The sequence below is a fragment of the Diabrotica virgifera genome, chromosome 8 (genome assembly GCF_917563875.1).
Source record: "Diabrotica virgifera virgifera chromosome 8, PGI_DIABVI_V3a".
Lineage (NCBI taxonomy): Eukaryota > Metazoa > Arthropoda > Insecta > Coleoptera > Chrysomelidae > Diabrotica > Diabrotica virgifera.
In genome coordinates, this window is record NC_065450.1 from 179,978,981 (window position 1) to 179,992,172 (window position 13,192).

The window sequence follows — 13,192 nt, forward strand, 5'->3', positions numbered from 1 at the left end:
GGGAAAGTACCACGGAATTAAAAAACGAAGTGAAGAAAAAACTTCTACTCAAAACATACAAACTTTTCATGAGAAGAATAATAAATAAACTGGAAAGAAAAATTGAGCAATACCAACTAAAGTTACAGGCAGTATTCAGGAAGCATCTAAGTTCAATAAAACACAGTCAAACAAATAACAGAAACGACAAGTGAGTATAATATACCTTTATGGTTGGGCTTTGTAGTTTCCAAGCAGACGTTTGACACCATTGAAACAAGCCCAATAAATTATGCAATAAAAAATGTCAGAATAGATCAACGATATATCAATCTATTTAAAAAGTTCTAAACCTAAAAAATACAGTTACATGAACTAACTGGATATAATATATGATACAAAGAGGAGTAAGACAAGGATATATATTATCCCCTAACCTCATCACTCGCACACTTTGAAGATTTTTTTAAAGAATTAGAATGCCACAAATAGAATGATTAAAAAAACTTGACTTCCTCATGACAATCAGTGGAAAAAGGCAAAAGCAAAAAACAAAACATGAACAAAATGTAGTCTGCTTAATCCTCTGAGTGCTGATGATGCCTAAAGACGTCATACCGTTACTACTGTCAGGTGCGCATGACGGCTTCAGGCGTCATATGCAGATACGCACAACATTCGTTTAGAGGTTAGTGTTTGTTTGACATTGACTGAAACGAGTTGTGTTTCTATCGAGTACGTAGATAAAAGTATTTTATAACGCATGTTTAGATTCATATTATGTATGAATCAATTCCAGGGCCATCTCGACCAAAACATTACAATGTAAATGCAGTGAAAAATCGAGTTAGTAGCACCCAGGTCGCATAAGGCATATTTCGTCAGCAATGAAAGTGTTAATGGAAACAAGAGTTTTGTTTCAGTTTTGCTTTCGTTTTTCGAGTTCTAGAAAATACAAACAAAATAAACTCAAGTGGAAAACCGTCATTACTTATCTGCCAAAATTACTAATTTCTACTATTCTAAGCCGTCAACTTGTCACAAAAAAATATGTAATATTTTACTAAACTTACTTACCAAACAGCAGAGGCACACTGAATATAAGTTTTAACTTGTGATCTATTTTTGTTAGAACACAATTTTGTATACAAATAGTCGACTAATTTAGTGTATATAGTTTTGTTGCAGGAAAGGACCAAGTTGCTACAGACTGTAATTGTGCGCTTTCTAACAGATTGACGTTGGGATCGCAATTGTGGTAGGAGAGCTTTGATGATGGAACTGTGGAATTCTTGTAAAGCAGGACCAAAGCGCAATAATAGATCTGTTATAATATCCAGGACTCTTAGTTGAATAGATACATCATCCTGAAATTATTATTGATTAATAAAAAACTTTCAGACAAGCCATAAAATCACTACAGAATTTTTTAATTTCCGCAGAATATAATTATCCATTTTTCGTTTTTTTCCTTTATGAAAAAAAAATAAAACACATACTTACACTTTCAATAGCGCTAGTCAAAGATTCTGCCATTTTCTTAACAATGCTATGAGATAAATTTTTGTGTGTTTGAGAAAGTGTGACAATAACAGTTTTTAAAACAATGCTTGAAATATCTCTTAATTGCTCTTTACCAGATATCATATTTGTACATAATGGTAGAACTATAGCTTCTACTTGAGGTTCTTTGACTTTGGTAACTAAAATATCCAAGCTAAAACACATAAAAAATTTAAATGTATTTCAAAGGATAAATAAAGGGAGAAACAGTAAATAAATAAAACTATATGGTGATGGTTCCTTCCATATCATTTAAGATGACGGTGAATAAAATAGCTATAAGATCTCAGCATGCAGATTTTAAAACATATACATACAAAATCCCGTCTACCATAAAATGTTGTAAAGTGTAATTGACTTATTGACAGATTTCCATTCTTTTCAGTTTTGTGTCAATATTCTTGTGTCTGACCATGACAGTCCTCTTCCCACCAATACTTTCCCAATTATTTCATCTCATGTCTGTCTTGGTCATAATATTTTGTTGTTTGCAGTTTGTTCTTTAATACCTTTGTTTCCCACACCCTCCTGACTGGTATGGCAGCTTTCATCATCATCATTCTAAGAATTTCTCTCCAGTCATCCCTATCCATCGCCTTTTTCTGCCAAGCATCTACTCCCACATTTCTTATGTCTTCATCTATGTTATCAAGGATCCTTATTCTGGGTCCTCCTCTTCTTCTCTTAGCAATGGGTCTATCAAGAAGCATTTTTCTAACTGGGTAATTTTGTTCCATCCACATTACATGCTCTGTCCACCTCCTATCTTATGATAATATATAGTTCCTGGTATATTCTATAAAGTTTGAAGTTGTATCATCTTTTCCACCCTTCAACCTTATGTTAGGACTTGGCATATTATTGTTTTGTAGAGTTTTGATGGTATCTCTTATCCAGTCTAAATGGTCAGACCAACTCGGCTGTTTCTGTTCAAAAACTCCAATGTGGATTTTATTTCCAGTTCGTTCCTTGTTTTGTCCATTTTTGTAGCACCTTTAACTCTTCATAAAAACTCCATCTGTAAAGCCTGTACCTATCTCGCTCTATTCTTTCATACTAATTACATACATACATAAAATACTAAACTTTCATTTTAGTATTCTGTGAGATTTATTCTCTGCCGATAAATTTTCTGTTCATTGTATGATGCAGTTACAGCATTTTCTTTGCTCTGCTGTTGACTTCTGTTTTTAGATATCCTTTTCCTTTTATTATTACTCTTAAGTATGTATGTTAACGTTTTAAATTGGTCTAAGTTTGTTCCCTCAATGTCTATTTTAAGTTCTTCTCTCTTTAGTTTCCTCTCCTATACTTATGTATAGTTTGTTTTAATATTTATCTTTATTCCTGTTTCCTTTAATACTTCTTTCTATATTTCCAAATTACTCCGAAGTTCCTTTTTTAGTTTTTGTAATTAGCACCAAATCGTTAGCAAATGCATTTGATACATTTAAATATCTTCTTCTGCTTCTTCTTGTAGTAGTACTATACCCTATTCCACGAACATACGCCTGTGTTGGATTATTTCGACAACGAATATTTTATTGTGCAAAATATGAAGAACGAAAATAAATTGCAAATTACATTGCTGTTTAATGGAATAGTTATTAGAGCCATTTACTTTCGTACTTCTTATGTTGCACACTGAAATATTCGTTGTCGCGATAATCCAAAACAGGCATATCTTGGTGGAATGACCATACTACCCAGGATGGGTTGGCTGACTGCACACCTTGCTTCCATCTCACATGGCTGTCCATGATAGTTATGTCAGTAGATATTATGTCTTAAATATAACAAAAATAAAAAAAAATATGGTATAAACCTGATTACGCTGTTATTCACTCTAACTTGTGAGCAGGATATTACTGAGCTACGTTTTTAGTTCATGCTATTATTAAAAAACTTACCATTTAATGGCCAGATTTTGAACTTCACCATTTTGATCTTCGAGAAGGCTTAGCAACATAAGAATCACCTTTTTTTCAGTATGTGTATCTAGTAAAACATTACCTGTTTGAAGTACTATCATTAAGTCATTTGTTGCCATAAATCGAAAATCTTTATCTGCAGAAGTCATCTGTAAAAGAATTTAAGAAAAAATAATTTTCAATTTATTATAGAGGTACCAAATGATATTTAAAATAGAATTATTGGCTCGTTAAATACATTTTTAAATTTCTCGTGATTTATGTATATCCATAGATTTTTCTCACTTTTTTGTGTCAGTTCTATCACCCATAGACTTACACGGAGTACTCACATTCTGAAAACCACACAGAAAGCTACTATGTCCTTGGGCAGACATAGAAAATATGTGGTAAAAAAGAAGCGGTGTACATGCCATGCCTATGTATTACGAGAGCCATAAAAATAACTCCTACAGTGGCGTTGGAAGTCCTGCTGAAGTTACCACCTTTTCATATCTTTATACAGGGCGAAGCTAGATCTGTGATACACAGATTAATACATAGTCAGCAATACATAATAAGGCAGGCACATAGTGCTGACAATAGAAGGCTAATCTAGGAGCTAAAAGCAGATATTGTGGGTACCCATTGATGCAATAACTAGGAGATATAGCTTTGATAATAACTTCAAAATTAATATACCAGGCAGAGAAGACTGGACGGAAGGTGTACCCATATAAGCTGAAGCTACCTGGTACACTGATGGCTCAAAAACATTGGTGAGTGTAGGAGCCAATATAGTAGGGACAAAGCAATAGATATATTTCCTGTTAAGTCTATCTAAGGATGTCACAATTTTCCAGGTGGAAATAACAGCAATATATCACTTGTATGGCAGCATACAAAGAATGTCTGGTACAATTGCCATCTACACAGATAGCCAGGCAGCACTTTAGTAACTAAATTCAGTAGAGGTCAATTCTAAGCTAGTACGGGATTGTGTGGGACCCTAAATAAACGAGGATACTGTAGCCTGGGTACCTGGGCACACTGGTCATAATTGCAATGAGAAAGCATAGTGAAATGGCCAAACAAGGCTCATCACCATTTGTTTGACCAGAATCATTTTGCAGCATTGCAAAACTAGTAATAAGAATGTCTAGAAGAAAGTGGGTAGCTCACAAATCTCTGGAATGGTGGAAGGTAAAAACTGTTCAATATTGTGAATTTGAGAAACAGAAATAAACTTAAGAGAGCATTAATAATTGCGACAGACTGAGTACCAACGGAGACAATGATACTGCCAGATGAGAAACACAATTTACATGAATGAGTGAGATGATTCCTAAGTACCTATGCTTCTGAAATTGAAACAAAAATATCTAGAAGGAATCTGTTGGATATTGTCGAACGTTAAAACATGATTGAAGCAGCGAACCACACATTGGATATGTACTCATAAATAGTTAAAATTTAAAATGATTAATGGATTAATTGAAAACCATCATTGATAATATCAGGTTATGTTAAAGTATTGTTAAAATGAAATACGCTCCTTCTAATAATAACTATCTTAATAGTACCTTTTCCAGCAGATTGCTGATTCTATGTGAAACACTTGCCATGGTCTTAAACAATCATACAGATTAATTAAAAGAGTTTTTCAAATTCACGAAAAGGCTCACCGGTAGAATAAATGGGAAGATCAAATTAAAATTAGAAATGCTATTTAGCGACATCTAGTGAGATGTCCACAATATCCACCTATGTCACAATAAAAAATCATAGAAAACTACACAGAGAGAAATAGACACAAAAAATTTATTTTATCAGTTTAAAGGTTGATTGATAAATAGGGATATTAATTTATCAGTCAACGGTTTAAATTCAAATAATAGAAATGGTTGATCGATAAAATATTTATCAATCAACTCCATTTATGTTTTTATGAGGAACTGATTCTAAACAAACCAAACAAAATTACAATTAAATTTCTTGACACATAATTTTAGCAAGAACAAATTTTCCAAAGAAAAATAAATGATTGCAAAAATACACTAACCAGCTTTCAAACGATTGTAATAATTAATGTAAATCTATGAATGTTACTAAAAGAAGTTACTTAATAATATATTAATAAATAAATGATGTAGGTACACTACCTTATCTAGAAAGTGGCTCACACTATTTGTAATATTCGCCATAGCGGTAACAATCTGTTTTAAGAATTTAGAAGCCATAACTTCAACTCGTATGCCAATTCTTCATAGCCAGCTGCACCCACCATTAATAAAATCAAGACAAGTAATTTTGATGGAATAGAAGATTGACACTGTCAATAATATCTAAAAAACGCTTATGTCTTTATGCAAAAATTAAAATGGTTATTTTCACATTGCTTATAAAACAAAAGAAAATAAAAAGCGCAAATACACAAGATTCGTTTATTTTTTTATGAATTTGCTAAGGATAGTATTGCAATATATTGTGACGAATTGCCGACCGTAAATAACAGGTTCAGACATCTGGAAGGATGACTCATCAGACGAGCGAGGAAAAGATTTCTCGAGAAAGATCGCCCACGCATTACTAAAGTTGGGCGGTTCCGTTTTTCTGGAACGTTCGAGAACATGGCTTTTATTTTGTATTCAATATAAATAAGGATGGAATTTTGAGGAGTAGTTAGTCTGTAAAAATAAATTCGTCTGTACTGTTATATAAATAAAATCGTATATAAATACGAACCGCTTGTTTCTTTGTCATTATAAGTTATTACAGTAAATATCCGCTACAGTTGGTGTCCGGTGTTCGGAGTTCGGTAAACTTAGTGCGATATAAATATAAAAGCGTTGATTGAAATCATTAATATTAATACGTATTAATATTTCAATCAACGATAAAAGTGAATTAAAAAAAAAGAACTTAGAAAAACTTTAAAAGACTTTTTAACTTTATTCGTCGGTAAGAATTTAAGTGCGTTAATTGTTCGGTATTCGGAAAGACTTTTAAAGGACATTTTGAAAAGTACGTGTGTGCCGACCAAAGATGTTGCTAGAAGAACTTTCCGTAAAACAGCTCCGTGAACAATCAGAAGAGTACGGGTTAGATGCCAGTGGGTCCAAGAAAATCCTGAAAGCACGACTCGAGGATGTCCTCAAGAAGAATGGAGATGACCCAAAGACGTTCCACTTTCAGTCAGCAGAACAAGCAATCTTATCGAAATTCGAAAGTGTTTCTCAAAAGATCGATGAAATGTCTAAGATAAATAATGAGAAATTCGACCAGAAATTCGAAAGTGTTTCTCAAAAGATCGATGAAACTTCTAGAAAAAGCGACGATAAATTCGAGAATGTTGCTAAAAGATTTGACAAGACTTCTCAAGTAATTAAAGAGATTTGTAGACAAAACAACGAAAAACTTGAAGAAGTTTGTAGACAGAACAACGAAAAATACGAAGAAGTTTTTAGAACAACCGATAAGACACAGAAAAGTGTAGAGGACAATAAAGAAATGTTAGAAGAGAACATGAAACAATTAGAGACCGTAGAAGAAAAGATCAAAGAGTTAGAGAGCATAATAAGTATAATAACCAATACGAAGATGCAACCACTAGTTAATGCAGTAGCATTAGATCCTATAGTGAAAGAAGAATCACCGAGAGACGAAACGTCGCATCATATGAGATTTAAATTTCCACCATTTGATGGAAAGTCTTCTTGGTCCATATACCTTAGACAATTTGAAGCTATTGCGACCGCCGCAATCATTGGACCGAACAAGAAAAGGCTGTTTCCTTGACTGCTGCTCTACGAGGTGATGTTGCAGACATATTAAGGTCGATTCCTAAGGGTCAAGAAAAATGTTACTAGACCTTGTTCACTCGTCTGAAAAAACGCTATGGAGATGCTCATCTACAACAAGTATACAAAGCACAACTGCGAAGTAGAAGTCAACGAGCAAGTGAGAATCTGCAAGAATTTGAAGCAGATGTGGCTCGTGTGATGCAGTTGGCTTATTCGGAGGTGCAAGCTTTACGACTAGCAAGACCAAAAGTTTTAGATGAAGCACTTTCTATTGCATTGAAACACGAAACGGCTAGTCAAACTTCACGAAGCCATAGAGTAGAGTAAGAACCATTGAAGAAAGTGACGAACACAACGACGAACGTCGGGAGGAAATGATACGGAGAGTATTTCGTAACGAGATGCCAAAGAGACGCGAGCCTAGATGTTGGAATTGCGGCGATGTAGGTCAAATTCGTTGTAATTGTAAGAAGATCGTCCAGCAGTCGGAAAACTAGAGCAGGTCGACACCAAGGGGCAATTGCCGACCTCGCGAGAACTAGAACCCCCATAGTAACTGTCCACCTAACGTCCTCCGGCGGAATCCACAACTTATACATCGAAGGTCGTATCAATAATAGATGTAGATCATTTTTGGTGGATACAGGTGCAACGAGAACTATCGCACGTCCAGAAGTAGTACGAGGCCATCATAAGTTATCACCTGCAACAGTAAAGCTAAGAACAGCGACTGGTAAGCTAATTAATACATATGGCGAGGCTAATATGTCAGTATCCATTGGCCAGAGCACAGTTGAACACCAAGTATTATTTGCCGAGATCTCCGACGAGTTCATATTGGGAATGGACATACTATAAGAAAAGTTACGGCTGTATTGGATGTTCAAAATGGAGTCCTCAAGATCAATGGTGAAGAGTTTTTCTTTTTCACGACGACAAAGAAGATGTCATCCGCTTACTAACTACTGGCGACGTAACCATACCCGGTATAGTGAGAAAATTCTGATGACTAGACTTGATGGACACTGCCGAGAGGGAAGTTTAAGGATGGTCGAAGATGTGGATAATGTCGAGTTTCTAACGGCGAAAACTTTGGTGAGAGTTCGAGATGTCATCCCTGTAAGAGTTATGAATTTAAGGGAAACTGCTATCAAGTTGAGTAGAGGAGCTTTGATCGGACAGTGTATTCCCGTGGCTTCAATTTGCTCTATGAATACCAATGAGAAATCATCGAAGTCGAAGTAACCAAAGGAGCTTGTTGAGATGATCATTGAAAGATGCCAAGATCTTGATTATGAACGAACGGGAAAAGTGAGGTCTATGCTGATAGAGTATCAAGATGTTTTTGCTATTGATAAGAAGGATAAGGGCAAAACAAGCATAGTAACGCATAAAATAAATACCGGAGACGCTCAGCCAATCAGACAAACGGCCTAGACAACTTCCATTTGCGAAAAGAGATGAAGCCGAAGAGATTATTAAGGATATGGACAAACAAGGGGTAATTGAAACATCGAACAGTCCATGGACATCACCAGTAGTTCTGGTAAAGAAGAAAGATGGTTCAACGCGTTTTTGTATCGACTACCGCCAGCTCAATGCGGTACCTAAAAAAGATAGTTATCCTTTGCCCAGAATAGACGATACATTGGATACTCTCTCCGGTTCTCGTTGGTTCTCCACACTCGATTTAAAAAGTGGATATTGGCAAGTAGACATGGAGCCCGCCGATCGGGATAAAACCGCATTTTCGATAGGATCAGGGCTTTGGCAGTTTACGGATATGCTGTTTGGTTTATGTAATGCTCCTGCCACATTTGAAATATTAATGGAGGCAGTTTTAAGAGGTCTAACATGGAAAACATGCCTGGTTTACTTGGATGATGTAATTGTGGTTGGAAGGTCCTTTGATGAACATGCCAAGAATCTAATTGAAATATTTCAACGATTGAGAGCGGAGAACTTGAAGTTAAGTCCGAAGAAATGTCACATGTTTCGACGAGAAGTTAAGTACTTGGGACATATTGTATCGAGTAATGGTGTAACAGCTGATCCTGAAAAGATTGAAGCAATTAAAGATTGGCCAGTACCAAAAGATAAACATGAAATTTAGAAGTTTCCTTGGCCTATGTACATATTACCGACGATTTGTCAAACGATTTGCCAATATCTCCAAGCCCCTAACTAAGTTGACGGAGGAGGGCAAAGAATATACATGGAGTGAAGAGTGTCAAAAAGCTTTCGAACAACTACAAAGGGCTCTGATCAGTGCACCTATATTAAGCTACCCGGGACAGGCAGGAAAATTTGTTTTGGATACCGATGCTAGTACCCAGGCAACCAAGTGACGTCATATAACGTTGAGGAAACGTCAGTTTTTGGTTGAATATAACACGTGTTTGAATATTACGTCATATAGACGTCTTTCGTAGGTGATTTTAAATACGTAAGATTAATGACGTTAAAATTACGTTTAAAAAACGTTTTAATTTCAGACAGCCTAAGTCTGACGTCACAAAATTGGGAGGAGCTTGCTTGTTTGTATTGACTCCAAACAATTTCGTTTAGGTATAACGCTAAAATGTTCGTAAGAAATTTCTCATAATTTATTGTTTACGCGGTTTGTGTCTTGTATGTTAAAATAAAGGCCGCGTCCCACCATCAAATAATTTGATCAAACTGGTTTGAGCAAACTGAAAGTGACAGTTAGTGACGTCACATCCTGAGTGTTCATTGTGGATAATAATGAAAAATTTTAATTTTAAATAAAGTACAAACAAGTTAGACAACTCAATACAAAAAATTTGATCAAACTAGACTGATAGTGAGAGCACAGATTTTTAGAATTTCAAAAAAACTGCAACTGTGACGTCACTTTGACGTATGTACTTCCGGAGTTTGCTCAAACTGTTTGATCAAATTATTTGATGGTGAGACGCGGCCTTGAGACTTTTCATTTAGATATTTAGTTGAAGAAACGTGTTAATTAGGAGATTTTTATGCGTTTTTGCTCAGTGAGTTAGTTGAATGCAGTAATTCTTCTTGACAACTATTTGAGGTTATGTTTATTTGTTTTTAATTAAGCGTTAAATGAAGGTATTAAGACAGCGTTAAATTAAGATATTAAGTATGCTGGATAATTTGTTAATAAATTATTTATTAGTTTGATATACATATATGTTGTTTCAGTTTTGACACAGTAAGTAGGTATATATAATTAGTGAAAATTCTATAATGTGAGGGCTGGTACAATCATGCAGAATCAATGTTGCTTCTAGCGCACAAGCGATCTTAAACAAGTGGTAGTATATCTTCGACACATGTGAAGTAGGCCTATAGGTTTCATGTTACCTATTTTTTATACTATTTTGAAACATCTGAAAAAGGTCACTTTTTGAAAGTATTAAAGACGTGATTTTAACGACGTATAAAGGTTGTCATCTTTTTAACGTTTGAAAATCGTCACGATCTCGACGTCAAAAAAACGTAGATAAGATTACGTTTTAAAATCGTCACAATTATAACGTCAAATCGATGAGACAAATACACGTGATTTTCAATGTCAGTACTACCTCATAGAAACACGTCAACTGGTCATTTTTATGACGTGTTATCTACGTTATAAAAACGTCGCTTGGTTTCCTGGGTAACAGTGCCATAGGAGCTGTTCTCTCACAAATCCAGGATGGACAGAAAAAAGTCATCGCTTATTTCAGCAAAGTCCTGTCAAAACCAGAAAGAAACTATTGCGTTACCAGAAGAGAACTGTTGGGTGTAGTGAAGGCTTGCGAACATTTTCATAAATACTTGTATGGCAGAAAGTTCTTATTATTCGAACAGATCACGCTGCTCTAAAATGGCTAATACAATTCCGTAATCTAGAGGGCCATATGGCAAGATGGTTAGAACGACTACAAGAATATGATTATGAGATAGAACACAGGGCCGGAAAAGTTCATTCAAATGCAGATGCCCTTTCGAGGCGACCATGCAGTGCAAATTGTAATCACTGTGCCAAATTAGAGGAACGATTTTGCCCCGTGAGACGAACCACCGTAGTTAATGAGCAATGGCAGCCATAACAGTTACAAGACGCCCAAGAAGATGATCCATGTATAAAAAGAGTATTGGATTGAATGCGGCAAGGTGAGAGACCTAGTTGGCAAAACATTAGTGCATGTAGTCTGGAAGTCAAGGCCTACTGAAGCCAATGGAATTGCCTGTACAGAACCTTTGAGAGTGATGATGGTACAGAATCCAAGCTTCAGTTGATTGTACCTAAAAGTAAAGTGTCAGGAGTATTGCGTCAGTTGCATGGCGGTGCATCAGGTGGACACTTTGGTATTACGAAGACTCTACAAAAGGTTCGAGAATGGTTCTATTGGGTGAACTGTAAAGGTGATGTACGAAGATGGTGTCGGAAATGTGAACTGTGTGCATCCAGTAATGGTCCAGTTGGTAAAAAGAAAGTACCCATGAGACTGTACAACGTCGGCAGTCCTATGGAAAGAGTAGCAATCGACATTGCAGGTCCATTTCCAGAAACCGATGCTGGAAATAAATACATCCTGGTAGCCATGGATTATTTTACGAAATGGGCTGAGGCCTATGCATTACCGAATCAAGAAGCTGCTACCGTTGCAGAGGTACTTGTTTAAGAATTCTTCAGCCGATTTGGTGTTCCCTTGGAGATCCACTCCGACCAAGGGCGAAACTTTGAGTCAGCCCTTTTCCAAAACGTTTGTAAATTGATTGGTGTCAATAAGACAAGAACGACACCCCTGCATCCTCAATCAGATGGAATGCTCGAGAGGATGAACCGAACGATGGGTAAACACTTGTCCAAAGTTGTATCCCAGCAAACAGGCTTGAGCCCCGTTACGTGATGATTACGTTAAATTTACGGCAAATTTCAACGAATACGTAACTCGGTGATTTATGACGGGAAAAAACGTATTTTAGTGCCAAATCATTCACCTATATATTAGTGCTTCCTTTATACATGTTTGACATTAGAATAATATAAAATCATAATGGCAAATATAGTACATGTTTTTTATAATAGGTGTGAATGTCGGTTACATCGCAAAGGTACGTTTATTTCACGTAATAATCACGAAACAGAAATAACTTCCTGTGGTTAAATTTTGAGAAATATTTTGGAAAACAAAATTTTACAAGTGTGTTGGTTAAATACGTATCGCTTGAATTTTACTCACTGTATTTTATGGACGTCGAAAAATTAGATGTATTTCACGTAAAAGTAATGTAAATAATACCAATAATTAACAAAAAGTTTATGATTTTGCTTTTAAAAATTTAACATAACTATTTCAATCTAACCTTGATTTGAAGCTATTTTTGCTATTTTCTTCTTTAAAAATACGACAGGAGCTAAAATGATGTTGAGTCTAATTTTCAAATCGCGCGCGGTGATGACGTACTACCAAGCCTTTTCTCCTCCTTTAAATACTATCACGTGACTAACATAGTTGGTTCGAAAACTAAATTATTCGATTTATCGAATAATTAATAGATACGTTTCGATATGATTATTTTTTTTTAAATTATTCTGGTACCTATTGAAATAGATTTTTAGTAAGACCAATTAGTTAATAGTAGAAGAAATTTAAAAACAAAAAGACAATACGTAATACTAATTTAAAGTAAGTAGAATAGTTTAACTGTAATTTAAAAATAATCTATGATCATAACCTTTAATATCAGCTTCTCACATTTCTCACAACAAAAAGTGAAAAGTGAAGAGCTTTATTTCCCTCGTTTTATTTGAGGCGGGTTTATTTATAATAATGTATTTCGTATTAACGTTTACCTCACTGCTCGAGGGTTGAAGTGCCGATGGTGCAATTAGAAAAAACAAGAAAGTGTCCTCTTCGAAATAAAAAGTGACCTGTGTTGTGTGTGTGTTGTGTTGGC

General features: G+C 35.4%; 1 protein-coding gene across 2 annotated transcripts in view; it reads right to left on the bottom strand.

Moving 5' to 3' along the window:
• Window positions 1-5,820, bottom strand: part of LOC114329868 (cullin-associated NEDD8-dissociated protein 1) — an 85,241-nt gene extending 79,421 nt beyond the window's left edge. The window contains exons 1-4 of one of the 2 annotated variants that reach the window (XM_028279126.2): window positions 5,615-5,820; window positions 3,453-3,622; window positions 1,483-1,696; window positions 1,057-1,346 (exon numbers count right to left, since the gene is read on the bottom strand). In XM_028279126.2, coding sequence (XP_028134927.2) covers window positions 1,057-1,346; window positions 1,483-1,696; window positions 3,453-3,622; window positions 5,615-5,692 — 752 coding nt within the window. In that variant the 5' untranslated portion in view covers window positions 5,693-5,820. Of the gene's footprint in view, window positions 1-1,056; window positions 1,347-1,482; window positions 1,697-3,452; window positions 3,623-5,035; window positions 5,193-5,614 lie in introns of those variants that run through there. The other variant, XM_028279127.2, reaches the window with a different exon arrangement.
• Window positions 5,821-13,192: the final 7,372 nt, after the last annotated feature.